This window comes from Balaenoptera ricei, chromosome 3, assembly GCF_028023285.1.
Source record: "Balaenoptera ricei isolate mBalRic1 chromosome 3, mBalRic1.hap2, whole genome shotgun sequence".
NCBI lineage: Eukaryota > Metazoa > Chordata > Mammalia > Artiodactyla > Balaenopteridae > Balaenoptera > Balaenoptera ricei.
The window spans coordinates 147,286,425-147,304,714 of record NC_082641.1 but is presented as its reverse complement, the minus strand read 5'-3'; the positions used below and the strand labels follow the sequence as shown (position 1 = coordinate 147,304,714).

The following is an 18,290-nucleotide window of genomic DNA, read 5'->3' as shown; positions in this document are numbered from 1 at the left end:
GAGAAGATGAGATTTAATTAACGAGTGTTATTTAACTGAACAAGCTGTGCCATATATGGAGGATTAAAAGATAAAAAAGGATAGGAGGGAAAATCAAATTTTAATGAGTTGCCATCTTCATTTGATTTAACTAAATGTCTTCCATTGTTGGAAATATTAACACTTATGAGGGAGTCATTTGTGTGTATCCACACAGTTTGATACCTGACTGCTTCCTTTTATGTAATTACATTGTGTTACAAATGAATTTAAACTACCATTTGAAGTACAGGGCTTCTATTCTTACATTGATCTCCTTGGGAAGCTATGAGCAAGGGATGGTGTAGAAAAACAAGCCAAAAATATTGGTAGAAACACCAGGAGCGTGTCCCAAGTTAGAAAGCGGCAAAGTCTCATGCAGTCAAAAAGGCAGTAGAGGTCTTGAGTTCCTCAGGCTGTCAACCGCCCCTCTGCAAATCACTTCTCATCCCTGCTGCCCCAGAGGCTCACACGGAAGAGGGCAGGGGGCGTGTGCTACAGCCAGCTCACAGTAGGCACTTCATAAATGTTTCCTGACGAATGAATGAATGTAGTTGCCATTGCCCAGCTAGAACCACAGAGAGGAAGTATGGACCCCAGACGTGGCATGCAATGAAACACATGTGGCTCTCTTGTTTAATACACCCACGTTCCTGCAGTTGGCAGTCAGATCCATCCTGGTCCATTTCTACCTCCCTCCCTGCTTTACACTTGCTCCTTGGGTTCTCCCTTCTTAAAGGAACAGAATCCAGGTGTTCCAAAGACCTCCTCCTGCAAGAGTGAAATCAGAGGAGGGGCCCAGACACCTGGCTTAACACATGAGGTCTAGTACCCCGGCCTCTCTTTCTGGACTTTTGGGCTCCTTCCCATGCATTGTTGTATCCTATCCCTACTGCTTTCTTAACTGCTTACTCCATGAAGACACAGTGGGGAAACTACAGTAAAGGCACAAAGAAGTGCTGTTCATGATTACTAAGCCAACATTTATGGAACATCAAGCACTGTGTTAAGTGCTTCACCTATAAGTGAAGTCCTCACAACAGTAGGGCATGGGTATTATTAATTCCCAATTTACAGATGGGAAAAACCAAAGCTTACTGAAGACACAGAAATTGCCAAAGGTCACCCAACAGGCAATGGATTTGAAGCCAGGCCTGTTTCATTCACACATTTAATCTTTTTGCTACACATTTCCTTACACCAGCCCCTCCCTGCGAACGCATGATAACTACAGTAGTAGCTATGAGCACTGATAATGAGTGTTCATAAGCTATGAGCACTGACAATGAGTGTTCAGTCTGGAGTGAGTATTGATGTATGTTATGTGTTTCAAGCTGTTTAATTCTGGGTAGACGGTTTTCGGCGCTAGGCTTTTCTATGATATGAAAACATTTCCCGTATCAGACCCCCAGAGAGCAGGTCTGTAAGTGAACAGATACAGATCTTTCTTGGCTCCATTAAATGGAGATACAAAGTTAAATCAGTTCATATTCAAAGTATGGTGAGAAGCTGATAGCAACTTGCTTCAGGGACCCAACTCGACTTGCTTGCGTTCCTGGATTAATAGGAAGAAGCTAGTTTCTCTCAACATCTTCAATCTCCCTCCCTACTCACGGGCGGGCGCTGCTATCACCAGCAACATCTGGGCTTCCTGAGCTCACATACACCTAACGTAGAGAAACAATCTCACTGCCTCTTGCCAGGACGCTCTCTTGCAGTGCCACGTTTGAGTTTCGTGTCATTAGACAGTGTGTCTCTTGGATGGAGTAGTGTGACCAGTGATTGACAGCTTGCTGACATGTTGGAATCAAATCAGGTACAAGTGTTTCCTCTGTGTTTGTGAGGTGGTTATTTTATAATCTTTGGGGGCCCCCTACCCCCTGACATTGATTCTAGATGAGACACAGCTGCCTGGCAAGCCCTCTTGAAGTTAAAGCATAATTTAAAAAATAAAGAAATGCAATTCACACTTATGAGAGCCCATCACCCTGCCTACAGCTTTAGACAGATGACGCTTCCGGGCCAGGCTCTAACCAACTTCATTGCTAATTTGACCAGGTGCTGCTGCGGCTGAACTTGGAATTCGTGGCCCAGGATGCTCAGTAATTTTAATTCCTCCTGGACAACAATTACGTGGGGCTTTCTGTCTCTAGAACGCTGGTTGATCCTTCCTTTCTCTGGCAGGATGTAGTTTTTGTGATATATAGTTTGGGCCGCTGGGTGATGCTGGGTGCCATGCACAATTAGAGCAAGCAGCCTCAAAGAGCTGTGCCAGAAACTGCTGGAAACCTAGAGTCTAGGGGACACGGAAGCAGTTCCCTCTCCCTTCCTCCTGGGACATGACTATTAGGAAGGTGGGAGGCCACAGGGACTCTTTGATTGGCAGTTGAGCTGGCTGAAAACGGAAGCAACCTTAAGAGTCGGCTGTGTAGACGGTAGGGGTCCCAAGGCTAAGTTGGGATTCAGAGCCTGGTTCTGTTTGGAGAACTTGTGAGCAACCCGCACTGTCCCTGGGTCTACAGAGGGTGTCTGAGGATGAACGCAGGTGAGGAAACAGAAAGGATCCTGTGGTCTGTTCTACAGCCCAGCCCTGGGACAAAACCTTGAAGTATGGGAGAGGGGCTATAGGCAAAAAATGAAGGGCTGTTTTCTCAAAGGGACATGTTACCAGCTGATAAAGTTTCCCAGCGTGGGAGAGTGTGGCATTCTCTCCTTCTGTGTGTAAACACAGCAGGGCTTCAGTAGAGTGGGTGCTGAGGGCCCTGGCTGGCACACCCCTGGCGTAGACCCGGGCAGTAGGGCAAGTACTCTAGGGTTCCCCTTAACTGCATTTTGTAGGCAGCGTCACTGACGGGACTGAGCTAGAAGAATCTGAATGGGCTAAAGATGAACACGTGAGACACCTTTGGAAACTTCTAGGAATGCTTGGGGGTGAGGGAGCTTTGCAGTTGGGATGAACCATAAAATTGAAGAAGTGATGTAAATCATTCCTTACTGGTGGGACAGACTTGTAGGGCTTGGGGGCAGTGTGGGATCTGTCAGCCTTGCAATAGAACTCATGGAGGGCTAGACTGTGACCCTGTTCTATTTCATGCATGTCTCATGTTGCCTACTCATTTTGGTCTCATTTTGACTATTATCCCAGCTCACTTGGAAAAGTATATAAACTCTCCTGAATTAATCTTCCCACTTGACACTTGTTGACTGAGAGGAGTCAGACACATCTTCACCCGTTTGGGCACAGAAAGAGGGTACCGTTGCCACGGACCACAGAATAAGGTCATTTATGGAGAATCCCATGGTGAAAGCAATGGGAAAAGACTGAATAGGCTCCTGAAGGATCTTAATCATCAAAAAATCACTGGCTGGTAGCTTTTAATTACTTTGCAGATGTTGAATCCTATCATTGAGGACCAAGCAGGCCTCCCCCGTACTGATTACAATGAAAATATGTTTTTAAAAACAAACACTTTACTTAAAACCAGGGATACTTTTCTAATTAGAGGGAAGATTAACTAAATGCATTTTCTCTTGTAATTTAATCCATTCTAATTATCCCGAGAATGTTTATGATGAAATACTCAACTTTCTCCTGGCTGCTATTTGGTGAGGTTTCTTTCTTTATTACTCATGAAGGGAAAGGCTGAGAGATCATCAATGGTATGAAGGCCTCTGCGGGTCTGGTTATAATGATACATAGAAATGCACGATGGCAAGGATGGAGGAGGAGAGCAATAATCCCTGACTTCGACTGGCGGGTTTTCAAAATGATGGTACCCTATTTTCCAAAAGCAATAAAGGCAAGCCTTTGAAAAAGAGCTTGTGAAATAGAATGCTATGAAAGAAGTGGGTTAGTATAAGAGTGAACCCCATGAGGCAGACAACTTGGGAGAAAATGTAAAATCTGTTTCTTCCATGAACATCTGGGATACCCGCCCGGTATGACTCCTGATAACCCAGGAGATGAGCCAAGGAATTGCAAAGAATCCCCAGATATGACCCTTGAGTTATGCTCCAAGGAGTCAAGCAATTGCAGCCTGGGAGGAATGTGGGCAATTGTGAAGTTTATTGGGCTGAATAGGGACAGACAATCAGTGAGAGTCTTGACTCTCCAAAAAGCATGTGTGCTACTCAACTGAGTCAAAGTTGAAGCTCCTAGGTCATTCTTTGATGCACAGAGCCAGGCAGATAGAATCTTAGAACCCAGAGTCATGAGGAATGAGAAGGAGTAAGGAAAGGCGAGACCAGGACAAGGTGTTCTAAGACACACTGACCTGACAACATCCTCAAATGTAAGAAATACCAGATTTCCTCTTCAAGGAGAACAGATTCCTACCAAAGGCCTCCAGAATATGTCTGTGGTCCCTATATGGAGAAACACTGGCGTAAAGAACTGAAGTTTTATTCTCTTCAAATAATAACAGAATTCCAAAGTAATATTTCAAGGGAAAAGTTCTTTTCCTTTTGAAGTATACTTATGGTAAAAAGGAAACCCAGAATTAAAAATAAATTCTCAGAGAACTCTTGGCTACCCCTGGATATGTCCAAGAGGTCTAGTTTGGGGAACTTTGGTTGAAAGCAGCAAACCCCAATTTCACAATTGTATTAACCTGTATTAACCTAAGGATATTCAGATGTTTGGTTTCATGTACAATCGGGCTGTTTGGTAAAATAAGCAGGTTCAATTCCAGGTAAGAGAGGCAGTTTCTCTGTTAGAACCAGATGCTGGCAAGTTACAGAACAAACCTTTGTTTGGGAAATGGAGAGTGGGTAGGTGTTGTTTTTGACATGCTGCTAACTGCTTGATGGATTGAAGGCAGATGTGTGAGAGGGAGACTGAAGGTAGCAGAAATGTCTTAAAGAGAAGTTGATTTTGATAATCCTCCCCTGTGCTCTGTCTTACGTTGGTAGTAGATAATGATGGTGATAATGCGGGATGATAATGATGATGTTGGCTCACATTTATTTGGCTTTTACTTTATGATGGGCACTGGGCCAACTACTTTACATATAACCCAGCGAGGCAGGTCGTATTCGGTATTCTCATTTTACAGATAAACTGAGGCACACAGAGGTTAAGAAATACGCTTGGATTTGATCTCAGGTAGACTGACACGAAAGACTGTGTCTTAATCCCTTCGTTATCATGCTTGCATTGCTCAAATCCAAGTGATGTGGATATAGTCAGATGGACCTCTACTTTAACACCATCTTTTTTTTAATTAGGAAACACAAATATATCCAAAGAAGGCATACAGATCGCCAATAGGCACATGAAAAGATGCTCAACATAGCTAATTATTAGACAAATGCAAATCAAAACTCCAATGAGGTACCACCTCACCAGTCAGAACGACCATCATTAAAAAGTCTACAAGTAAGAAATGCTAGAGAGGGTGTGGAGAAAAGGGAACCCTCCTACACTGTTGGTGGGAATGTAAATTGGTGCAGCCACTATGGAACAGAGTATGGAGGTTCCTCAAAAAACTAAAAATAGAGTTGCCATATGAGCTAGCAATCCCACTCCTGTGCATATATCTGGACAAAACTATAATTTGAAAAGATGCATGCACCTCTATGTTCATAGCACACTATTTACAATAGCCAAGACATGGAAACAACCTAAATGTCCATCGACAGATGAATGGATAAAGAAGATGTGGTGTGTACACACACACACACACACACACACACACACACACACACACACAATGGAATATGACTCAGTCATAAAAAAGAATGAAATAATGCCATTTGCAGCAACATGGAGATTATCATACTAAGCGAAGTGAATCAGAAAGAGAAAGACAAATATCATATGATATCACTTATATATGGAATCTAAAATATGACACAAATGAACCTATCTATGAAACAAATAGAATCACGGACATAGTGAACAGACTTGTGGTTGCCAAGGGGGAGGGGGTTGGGGGAGGGATGGAGTGGGAGCTTGAGGTTAGCAGACTTCAGCTAATTTATATAGAATGGATAAACAACAAGGTCTTACTGCACAGCACAGGGAACTATATTCAATACCCTATGATAAACCATAATGGAAAAGAATATTTAAAAAAGGAATGTATATATATGTATAACTGAATCACTTTTGCTGTACGGCAGAAATTAACACAACATTCTAAATCAACTGTACTTCAATAAAAAATTTAGAAAAAGAAACACAAATATAAATGGACAAAAAGAAACACAAATATAAACCACTGAAGGAAGTTTTTCAATGCACAGAAGCATTCTCTAGGTAAATCAGATGTAAACTGGAGCTGAGATGAGCAGATAATCACACAAACTAACTAACAAAATTCACAACGTATCATCGGCAAAACCAACACTCTGCTGTATCCATCCCTTTGATGTAAAGTGTATTAGTATATTATGGGAATCTACCTGGAGACCCTCCCTGACCTTATAGAAGAGAGAAAGATTTGATTGTCCTGGAGTGGACCATTCCATTTGATGCATATAAATTTGCATCAAAAGTAATAAACTTCTGGAGATGGACAGACAGGTCCTTCGAGATCATCTCATCCAAGTGTGTTCTAAATCTAGTCAATCACATATTGCATTCGTGACATTTGCAATATCTGCACTGTTATTTACTTAATATCTTTCTTCAAATTTACTTAGGCCTAATATCACTACCTGCTTTTGCCACATCCCTAAGCATTAACGCCCATATAATCATGAGTTTAATGAGCCAGTTATGGTTTTTCCTAATCCTTCTTTTTAAAAGCCCCATATAACCAGTCAATAAAATACATTTGCACACCAACAAAAACATCTCATGTTTGTGGACCACACTCTAGAAAGCAGTGATATGGTTCACCCCCCTCATTGGCCTTGGGAAGAAACTAAGGTCAGAAAGGTTGGGTGACTTCTCAAGGGCATCCAGAATGTTTGTGGCACAGTCAAGCCTAGAACACAGAGCTCCTGCCCTCTGTCAATTTATTCTTCATGACACCGCAATGAATCAGATAGCAAGTGATGAGAAAATGCCCATCATGAACATCTTATGGGGTTCATTGCTCTGGGGCCCTCTTTGCATTCCCCTTTTCTTTAATATAAAGCCTTGAGTGCATATTGTGGAATCCAAGACTCATAGTCTTGGAAGAAACGTTGATTCTTTGTAAAAGCTCAAGCGACCAAGTACTCACTACATACACTCAGGGAGTGCAGCCCATTTTTTCAACAGCTCTTATTCTTTGATGTTTTCCTTTCTTTTGAGTCTGGAATCTTCCTCACGCTCACTCTCACCCATGGGTTTCTGTTCTAAGAGTTCCAAACTGTTTTTAGTCCTTTGCTCTTGTGAAGGCAGTGAGACCTCGTATCAAGCTGTCTACTTGTTGGATCTGGCCTTGTCCCTGTGGGCCACGTGCTAGTACATCAAGGGGACCCTCTGAAACATGAAGGTGATGGTACAAGGAATACTCCAACTCACTGTCTCCCCACAGAACTATAACTGCAAGACTTCTTCCCCTCTTTTCTTTTTTGATGAGACCTCCTTTTCTGCTGGGGCATATGTTACTAACTCACATAGAAAGTCATACCAAAAAAATGTTTCCATTTAAAACTAGAGGATGGTTGAGCCATAAAGCCAGGGGGAGCTTTGTGTCTATCTAGTCTACCTTCCCCTGAAAGGCCCTCTTCAACATCTAGGCTAAGAAAGTAAACACTTTCAGCTACGAGAGTCTCACTACTTGTAAGGCAGTTTTTTTTCCCTTTCATTATATTCCACTTTTTGCATTGAGTTGAAAATGGGTTCCTCTAACTTCTACCTCCAGGGCCTTGTGCTGAGGTTGGGTAGGAAACCTGGGCAGACTGCCTGACCCAGACGTGAAGAGAACTTCTGGGCATGTGGTGATTCCTGATCTTCAATGAAAAGGCTCACATTTTGGCCAACGTGTAGGGGGAAAAAAAGCAGCAGTGGAACATGTTCTGCTTGCTCTCTGCTGTCTATAACCTTAAACAGTGAAGAACTACCACTTTAGGCTTTCACTTCAAAAAATAGGGAGATCCTAGGATAGGTTCCAATAAGAGCTCCCGGAGGAATAGGTTAATGAACCAATCAGAGAATTAGCTGCTTCCAGAGACCCAGTGGGAAGGACGGTTCCACAGTGGCTAATTTTATCTCAACTTGATATCTCATTGTAGAGTCATGAAAGCTCAAATGTTGAAGGATAATAGCTACAAGAAAAAAAAAAAGTTTCCATAACTTAAATGAAGCTGGAATGAGATGCAGAAGCAGCTGGACTCAGTCTGAAGTTGGTTCATTTTGACAGTCGTTTTCTTCCTGACCTGTTCCCTGTATCTCCGAAGCTCTCTCCCTCTTGGATTGTGACCCTGTCTACTCCTGATGACAATCACTTGATCAGCACATCAGATTGTCGCATGGCTGGTTTTACCTTGGGTAAAGATTCATTTTCCTTATTAACATCACAAGAATCTAGTTCTTTCCCCAACCAATTAAAGAGGAAAAATAGAAGGATCCCAGTGCGATAGAGGGAAAAGAAAACTGTTCTGACTTGTGGTACAGGGGCAAGTTACTCAGTCCCACACGATCCTGGGAATCCAGTCCTCATGATTCCGAAATGCAGCTGGAGGTCAGGACCACATAGAAAAAGTAAACAGGCTGGAATAACCATTATAGACATTGCTCACTACCCAGATATCAAAGAGTTCACCTAGGGTCGGAGCCTAGTTTTGGTGGATTTACTCTGTGTGTGTGTTAGATTGTATTATTTAGAGTGGATATCTGGACAGCTGACGATAATGGCAACAATCCTCAAGGAGCATTCTGCTTTCCTCCTTGTAATCTCCAGCAATAAGAACTTTGGTCTCTCCCTGTATTTTGCCCGACTATTCTGCTTGCAGAACATGTTAACATTTACTCTGTTTCTTTATAAGAGATGTCTATCTGACTTTACTCTAGTTCATAGAGATTTCTGAGTTATTCTATGGTTCCTTTATGCCCTGGTGTTATAGACTTTGAATAGACTGCTGAGGTTAAATCCACAGTATTAATAAGGGGTGGTGGGAGGGGTGGCAGCTGATAGGAACAACAGCCCATTTTAGGATTATGTTTAAAGAATGAAACTAGTCTAACCACACAATGTGCCTTCTGATTTATTCATATGAGTAAACCGCAGCCTATTCAAATAATGTTAATATATTCCAAAGAGATACACGAATTGTGGTTGATTTGGATTCAATGTCTATTTCTCCTCTCTGCAGTTCTGGAGATTTTTGCCATATTCTGTATTTAACTTGTTAGAAAGAGGTAATAAAAGATCATTGCTTGGTAGAATCCAACCTGTTGGCAAGTTAGCTCTACCAGTTAACATTGAAATGTTATACCTTATATTTAAATCTTTAGCAATATGTATTAAATATCCAAATATAAAGGAATAATTTGGTTGAAAAATTCCAGAAATGCATTTGACCAAGCATGGATAGATCCTGGTGATTCTACTTGATTGAGTTCTGGAAGGCTGTGCTTTTATCCTCATCTCTTTCCCCCCTGCATCTGTCTTCTTGCTTCCTTGGGTAAAATAAACGTGATACACAAGGACTGATGTGAGACGCTTAGCTGACTATTTGCAATGACCCTAAGAAAACTGTCACACCACGACCTTTTGAAAACAGACCACAGACAACCCAAGCACCCACTGCTTTGCCCTACCCCGAACCTCCCAATGCACTTTTTTTTTTTTTGCAGACTAGGTGCCATTTCATTCTTATTTATTTTCTATTTTCAAAATATAGCATTTGAGGCTCTGCTTGAAAGGGACCAAAGAGCCTCTCTTTCTTTTCTGACTGTCAGTATCCCTGAGGAGGAGGACTGATTCTGGGCTTGTAAATTGCGGCATTCACTTAGAGTGAATCGACAGGAGAGTCTGCTCAAAATAAAAGATTAAAACTCCATGAAACAGCTCTGGGGGCAGAGGTTGAAAAGCAAAAGGAGCAATTACATGTGTACGAGCACCTCTAGATTTTGAATAGCAAATCTCACCAACCAAGGAATGCTTGGCTTTTTTTGAGCAAAGCCCAATGAATGTAAATCTGTGAGGAGATGGCACTGATACTACTAATAAAACCACAGAGCCCTAATTTCTCACAAGGACAGACGTTGGTGATAAAGATCTTTATAACATACGTAGTGCGAGCTCATGAAGTCATGAGAGATCATAATTCTGAAGGAGAGACTTTCCTGGGACGTCACTAGCTTCATTTGGGGGAGCTTTACTTGGCATATAAATCTGCACCTTCTCTGTTTCTCAAGAGCTCATGGAGCTGGGAAACTTGAACTAGACACTTCAAGGAGCAAAAACACCTTTCTCTAATTCATCTCACCCGAAGGGCTGGCTAGAAAGAATCATCTCCTGTGTTCTCCTGCTGGCCACATCCTCACCATCTTCTATGAGACTCAAGTTACCATCTTCCCATTTCATCTTCACAGGCCCCAGAGACATTTCCATGCAACAGCTGTTCTCTCGCCACTCGCTCTCTGTGACATTTGGATCCTTCCCTTTCTCTTGGCCCCTGATGGCCTTCAAGTCACAATTGGTATCCTTTCTCTAAAGTGAACGTTGACCCTCTTCTCTTTTCTCCTCCCTCTCTGCCAGCACTTGCGCAACTCTCCAATTCAGGGGTTGGCCAGATTTCTCCTGTATTTTTTGCACCAGACAACAAATGGCTTTGTGGACCATGTTGCAATTACTTAAGGCCAAGGTGCAGTGCAGAAGCTGATGATATATCCACACATGGGTGTGGTTGTCCTCTACTAACACTTCGTTTAAGGGACACTGAAATTGGAATTTCATATGACTGTCATGTGTCAGGAAATATTTTTCTTTCAACCCTTAAAATAATGTAACTATTCTTAGCTCATAAGCCACAGAGCAACAGGCAGCAGGCTAGATTTGGTCCGCACCCCCGCCTATAGTTCTCCAACCTCTGCTCTAATCCATCAGGGCTGCCCTCCTGTGAGCTCTTCCCAGAGTAGAGATGAGTTGTAGGTAGGAGAGAGTCAGCAGGAATCCCTGTGGGATGCTAAACCCTCGGCAGATGCGGGAAGGGGAGAGCAAAGGGGAGGCTGAGGCTGGGTTGTGTGAACTGAGAGAAAGGGCGATTTTCTACCTAAAGGTTACTGGTTGGCAAGAGCTCTTTTGGGGAGGGAGACTGGGGGCAATGGAGGTATGAGGGTGGGGAGAGTCTGTATTCAGATCACACCGAGCATGCAAAAGTATACCAAGAGGAGCACCCCTGAAGAGTGGGAGTTATTAATAAGGATTTTAAACTGTCTCAGTATTGGGCTGTGCACTTCCTTCCCTTGAAAGCCTTCCGAATTATCCCCCAGACTCTGCAGGGAACTGAAGATGAAAGCGGCTGCAGGGGGAGCGGGATCTGGAGCATCATTGAACGATTGCAAAAACAATTCACTGCCAACGGACTGTCCCGGCAGGGTCCCGGTGCTATGGTCGTGGCCTGGATAGGCACGCTGCCCCTTGGATGCCCAATTAGATAATTGGGGGAAACCTAACGCAGAGAGCACTTTATCTCTGCTTGACCACCCAAATGAACAGCATGGGAAACTGAGTCTGATCTCATAAGTCAGCCCTGGAGAAGCTCCTAACCCTTCCTCTCACTCCAGGTGCCTGGGGTCTTGGGGCTAGGACACAGGGGAGGGCCCCCAACTCAATGGCTAGAATCAAAGGTAAGTTCAAGGGGCCATGTTAGTAGTTTGGATAGAGACTTCTCTGAGAGTTTCCATGCAAGCAAGTGGCCTCAGCCAGCTTGGCATGAAACCAACCCCAAACCAAGACAAAAACAAAACCCAAACTGAAAAAACTTGAGAAGTATTACTTCTTAAAGAAAATGACCTTTTAAGAAATATTCTCAGTCATCAAGCTTTAGATATACAGAGAGGTGACTGAGTGAGAATGAAATGGGGCCAGAGGAGGAGACATTTATCGATGGTGGTGGTGATGGGGAGGGTCAGGAGCCCAAGGACAAAGCCTTGTCTTGGGACGGCAAGAGGATGCTCAAACCTATTAGAGGGGTACCTGGTTACCCAGGAAACCTGGGAGTCCTGCCCTGCACCCAACCTGGTCTAAAAGAAGTGAGTTCAGTTGTTGCCAGCAAGCAGGGATCCGGCTGGGAGGGTATTCAAAAAGGGGAGACTTGAAGACCGCAGTCATTTGGGGTGCCTGAAACCTCCAGGCCCTGACAATTTCCCATGCGTGTGCATTTCCCTTCTCCACGATCAGTAATTTGGATGGACTTTCTTATCTTGATCTGGTCCCTTTCCTCCCAATCTGGAATTCTGGAAAGAAGGGAAAACCTTTTCCAATCGGGACCTTGCTTTTCCCTTCCCTACTATGCCCTGGGAGATTTGGAGAGGCAGCAGGAAATGCTGGAGAGCACTCGTGTCCCTGAAGGAACAGCCAGTTGCAACGCACGACCATCACTATAGATCTACGATTTATGAAAATAAAGCAATATGTGCCTGTTTCGGTGCCTGCCGTTTGCCTACCAATGGTGCAGTGTTCACCATTCCAGCCCTCTCGGCATTCACATTTGCCATCTTTACAGGTCCCGTGCTCAATGCAGCGGGGGTGGCACACGCGCTGGTCACAAGCTGCGCCTGTCCAGCCCTCTTCACAGCGGCAGGCTCCCCCGATGCAGACGCCGTGAGTGCCACAGTCTACTGAGCACACTTCTGGAAGAAAAACAATGATTACAGCTCAACACCACAGCCGGTGAAACCCTCCACTGGAGGCCAGACCACACACATGGCCCGGGTCCCTGGAGCTGGCCCAAGGCCCAGAGGTATGTCATCTTGGGCGGCCTGTCTCTCCACTGGCTGGGTATTCATCCACTGTGAGGTAGTTTCTAGAGCAGCGTTCTCACAGTGGGGTCCCCAGACTGGCTGCATCGCCATCCCTGGGAACTATGTGGAAATGCAACTTCCTATGCCCTGGTTGGTCCTCTTGACTTAGAAACGTGGGGAGTGGGACTTAGAAATCTGTTTTATCAAGTCCTCCAAGTGTTTCTGATGTACACTGAAGTGTGAGAACCACTGCTCTGGGGCTTGAGACCATCCCAGGAAGAGGTCAGACATTGCTGCTCAAGCAGTTTGGCCAAGCTACCCGGGAGGTGCCCACCTGAAAAGATACCTGTGGAGCCTGACTTCCCAGCCAGCTGGGATTCTTTTCCCTGTTGAGAGCCTGAACTGACCAGAGGCCAGTCGGAGACCCAGCGGCTCCAACCTCACCATGACTGCAGGCCCAGCTGTCACCCAGATCGGCACCTTGGTGGCAACCATGACCGCTCTAATTGTGCTGCATTTACACAGCCTCTTTCTCAAAGGAGCTCAAAGTCTTTTGTGGTTGGGGAGGAGACATACAGACAGATATGCACTCTCTGGCATTCCAGACCTCTCACTCGAGGACAAGCACGTGCCAGACACTCATCCTTACGACAGACTACTGAGGGAGGCATGGCTCATCGTGCCAGGGGAGGGGAAACCAGACCAGGAGGGTCAGTGACTCACTCCAAGTCACACAGCACGTCGGTAGCACCGCTGGGCCTTGGATCTAGGGCGCCCCCTCCCCCCATCCTCCACAGAGCTTGGCCTGGACCACCAACATCAGAGTTGAAGGCAGAGGCGAGTGGGCTGAGAAGATACCCAAAATAGCCCATTTTAACTGACTCTTCCTTTTTTTTTTCCTTCTGGAATGAAATATTCATTTCTTTCCCATTGTAGCAAAGCTTCGCATAGATTCCCTTCCTGATTGCCATGGTAATCTGACAGAAGGGGGCGGAAGGATGATGGCTTGCTTGGATAGGCGCTTGACAGTGTGAACGGAACCATTCTTGGAAAGGTGGAGACTGGCTTGAACTGTTGAACCATTCCATTTTAAGGTCACTAGGGAGGTAAGACACGTACTCTTAATTTTAGGAAAATAAAGGGTACAGTGCAACTTCATTATCTTCCTGTCACTGGAGTATTGCAGAGCTTTATAACATGTTCACCTGGCACCCCGAGGGAGCGTCTTTTCTCTTTTATAGGACATTCCATTCAGTTTGTCTGGGACTGAATTGTTCTGTTTTGTTTTCTGGTACCTTTAGGGAGTGTACATAAGAAAGCTACAATGCAAATAGAAGCATCCCTCCTGGGCCCCTCAGTCATTTGCAGTGATGAAACCAACGAGGCACAAGAACCAAGTGGTATTTGTTTGTTTGTTCTCTTCTCAAGGATCAAAGACTTCATGACTGAGGACAGAGCAAGAGAGGTACTATGCAACTGACCAAAGTCCCTCCATCCCGAGTGGAAAGAGCAGATTCCAATCTGTTTGGGCTTTTGGAAGGAACACAAGGCATGAGTGTTGGGGAAAGTGAGGAGAAAACCTCTTGGCTTACCGACGGAGCAGTCGGGACCCGTCCAGTTGGGATCACAGCTGCAGAGGCCCGTATCGGGGAGGTAAGTGCCGTGCCCACTGCACTGGTCTGGGCACTGGACCCTCGCCAGCTCACAGTTGAGACCACCCCAGCCAGGGCTGCAAAGGCATTCTCCATTTACACAGACCCCATGGCTGGAGCACGTAGGATCCAAGCAATCAACTGAAAAAAAAACAAAGAGGAAAAGTATTGATCACTCATGGGGGATGGGCCATGAAACACCAGTTTACAGCTGAACGGACCAGTGGTCCACCAATTCCTACCCGCCTGCAAGCAAATGGAGCAGCCCAGGTAGTACATGGCCCCTTGAAGGATACCCATAAAGAATTACAGACTTTTTATTTGTTAAAACACCAAATCTCAAACTTGAAGAGAATGTAAAGGAAAAAGGGGGATTTCTCAAACAGAATTAGGAGGACCCAAATATAGAGATGTATCATCCAACCTTGAGAACCTTGTACTTATAAGCATTAGTATCTTATTAAACCACATCAGGGCTTCTGAGACTGGACCATGAATGCAGGTGATGTCTCTACATGTAATACCAGACCCGATCATCCCTCACTTTTGGAGAGGAAAGTAGAGAGGCTCAGTCTAACTTCACTAATACTTGACTTCAGAAGGTACCAAAAGATGAAAAAGAAAACCAGTGACACTCATGCATGAGTCACTTTCCTAATTAAGTTTCACTTAGGCTAAGTCTAAAATTAGTTTTCATTCTCTGAGCACACATCTACTGGAAGAAGTTAGTAAACGTGCAGGATAGAAGAGGTGAAGTTGGGTGTGGAAGTGACCCCAAAGGGGTAACCTTCCTACACATAATCTTAGTAAAATGGATGGGTGAGTCTCTGGCTGTGGCACTGACCTCCCCCCAGACCGTCAATCAGGCGAATGAACGGTCAGATTCCACTCACTGTTGTTCTTGCCAGTTTCATGGTCTGATTGCTTGGCCATCTTAGTAATCAGAGTGGCTATACATCCAGTAGTGACTTGAAGTTTATTACTCTGGAATCCACTCAAAGTGAGGAGAGCAGTGAGCTGCAAAGGCCAGTTCTCAGGACAGGAATTTTTGTATGAGAATGTGACCCCAAACTTTGGACATCCATCCAGCCTAAGGATGGATAAACAGGGCTTTTTAGAGGAAGACCAGCTTCCTTAGGTATTCCTAGAAAATGATGCAGTGGCATTTGAACAGAGGGCACTGCACACCGTGGGGTTTGAGTGGTGAACAGTGGTCTTGCGTGAGGCTCAGATGGTGCCTGGTGGATCAGAGCAATGGCGGGGGGGGGGGGGGGGCGGGTCTTGTCATCTTATTTGACTAAGACATAAACTTCGCTCATTTTAACAGCTTGGAAATCAGGTCTGTTGGCCTAGATTAAAGCCTTTGCTTCTGCCATCATCTGGGGGCACAGCTTGAGGCAGAAATAAGAATTTTCAGCGTTAAGAGATGTTTTTTCAGGATCCCATTTGGACCTTCTCAGGAAGATGTTATTTCTGGAAATCAGTTCAGAACTATTTGAGCCATGGGGAAGCAAAAGCTGCCATTGTTTTTTGCTTTTATTTATTTTTTTAAATCAGGAATACCCTCAGAAAGGTACATTTCAGTGACTTATTATTAGTTGGAGACATTTATGATGATGTCATTTTCTCTGGTTACAATCACTTTAATGTTGAACTCATTGCCTTGGGGACTATTACTCCTGATGACATGAACCCTTTCTGATATTTTCAAATTTGCTCCATTCAGGAGGGTGGAGCACATCTGGATGTAAATGAACGGAAAGATTCAAACACATGGAAGACATTCACACAGAGGCTGCGCAATGCCTTTAACATCTCATGCCTCTCACAGTCAAGGGAATACAGTAGGTGCTCAATACATAATTGCTGAAAGGATAAACGGCAGACTTTGCCATAAGCATTTGCTGTTAATGAGACAAATTTCCAGTGTGAAGGACTGACAAGAAAGAGAAAAGGGTGCTAACAACATCTTGCTTTTGGGAAGAATGCTGTGCAATTTGGAATCTGCAAAACATGAAATCATTCATTCAGAATCAATCCTGTCCATATTCTTCTCATAAAAGAAAATCCCAAAGTTCTAGTTTTTCACTCTGTCCCCATTTCGAACATAGCAAAATCAAAATCTACACAAAAATACCTCATGTGCTATGTGCCTCAAAAATCACTCTCCATCTATAATTAGCCACTTAAAATGTTTGGTGAGGTGCCAATAGCTAGGAGCTCTCAAAAAACTGAAAAAAACTATCATATGATCTTTTTCTAAAAGGATGAAATAAAAAGTAATATACCAAAAAAAAAAAAAAGGAAGAAAATGGCACTTTTCTTCCAGATAAATTAGCTTTTGCTTCTCTATCCTGAATTACAGTATGAAGGAAGGAGGAAAATCCACTGAGATTTATTAGCCCTGGAGTGGAATGTCATCAAAAGAATCATTTGTTGTATCTAGAAATATGAGATAACCCTTTCTCAGGTCAGTGAAACCAGTAAATATGCCCTTTGTGCTATATAATTATAGCAGCTGATGGAATAACTGAATTCAGACTTTAAGGGGAGTAGTTTCACTATGAATTTTAAATTTGGTTCCAGTTTCATACGATGGTCTTGTGGCCACCTCCTCAGAGTCTTAGGCAGGCAGGAGGGAGGATGGCATTTTACAAAGCTTTATAAATAGAAACAGTGCTATACTTAAAAGGGGGACAGTGGCCTTTACCAGCTAAGTACCATGTGCCTTATACCACCAGCCCTCTGGCAGCTGAAATCATTAGAACTCATTTAGTCTTGGGCCCTCTGTAGGTTTGACAAAAAAGGGTTGTGAATGCAATTTTTGTCCCTAAGGATAGAAAAGGAAGTCAAGGAGTTTTACAAACAATATGTACTATAAACCCCTGAAGAACCATGAATTACATTTATGAAGTTAAATGTCATTGAAAAATGACTCAACCATGAAACTGACATGAAAACATGGCTGACTTAAACTAATATGTCAATTCTTCTCTCGTCTCACCTTCCCACTCCCCCAGACATCATCGAGTGAAACCTCACAAATCTGTCCTTTCATTTTCTTGTGCAAATTTGCTAATTGTACAACAATGTTTATGCAGCAAAAACGGAGGATGACAACTATTGATTTCGTTGCCATGGCCATTTCAGGTAAACTGTTTGAACGTTATGACTATGATGAATATCAGAAAGAAAAAAGCTAAATGGAAGAAAAAGTGCTGATCCAGGCTTTCTGATTCCATTTCCTATTTTGAAAACAGCATATGCATCATCTCGGTTCATTCTTTTGGGGTAGCAGAAATCAATAGAGGCGATTTCAACCTTTCATAACGATCCACGTGGCTTCCTTGTTTTGTTGGACGCTTAATTCATTCTGAACATTTAAATGAGACCAGTTGGGAGAGTGACAAAGTTGAGAGAATACTTGAAATCCCACTCATACAGATATGCACAATCTTGACGGGACAGAAAAAAATTCTAAGATGGGCAACACCATTGCTCTATCACTATCCTCTTGCCAAATGAGGTATATGCAAAAGGGCGTGTTAACCTTGCTTGTCATATTGTTGGCCTCTCCCGTGTCTTCAGCCAATGCAGCTTTGCCTCCTGCAGTTCATTTATCTTTAAGAACTTTAACCTTTCAAACAGGGTTATTAAATCAGCACTTCCTCCATCCAAGCTCCCAATTTGGTTTTATGATGCAGATGGAGGGAGGGAGGCTACCTTTTATTATAGAGGAAAAATAGAGAGAGAGTTGAACAAGTGAGGATCTG

The 18,290-nt window shown here is 43.7% G+C and overlaps 1 protein-coding gene across 4 annotated transcripts in view; it reads right to left on the bottom strand.

Annotated features, from left to right (window-relative positions):
- TENM2 (teneurin transmembrane protein 2) overlaps positions 1–18,290 on the bottom strand; it is a 998,550-nt gene that overhangs the window by 146,933 nt on the left and 833,327 nt on the right. For 2 of the 4 annotated variants that reach the window (XM_059917647.1, XM_059917650.1), the window contains 2 exons: positions 14,458–14,658; positions 12,542–12,754 (listed from right to left, as the gene is read on the bottom strand). In XM_059917647.1, the coding sequence (XP_059773630.1) occupies positions 12,542–12,754; positions 14,458–14,658 (414 nt within the window). The remainder of the gene's footprint in view (positions 1–12,541; positions 12,755–14,457; positions 14,659–18,290) is intronic. The other 2 variants (XM_059917648.1, XM_059917649.1) reach the window with 1 other exon arrangement.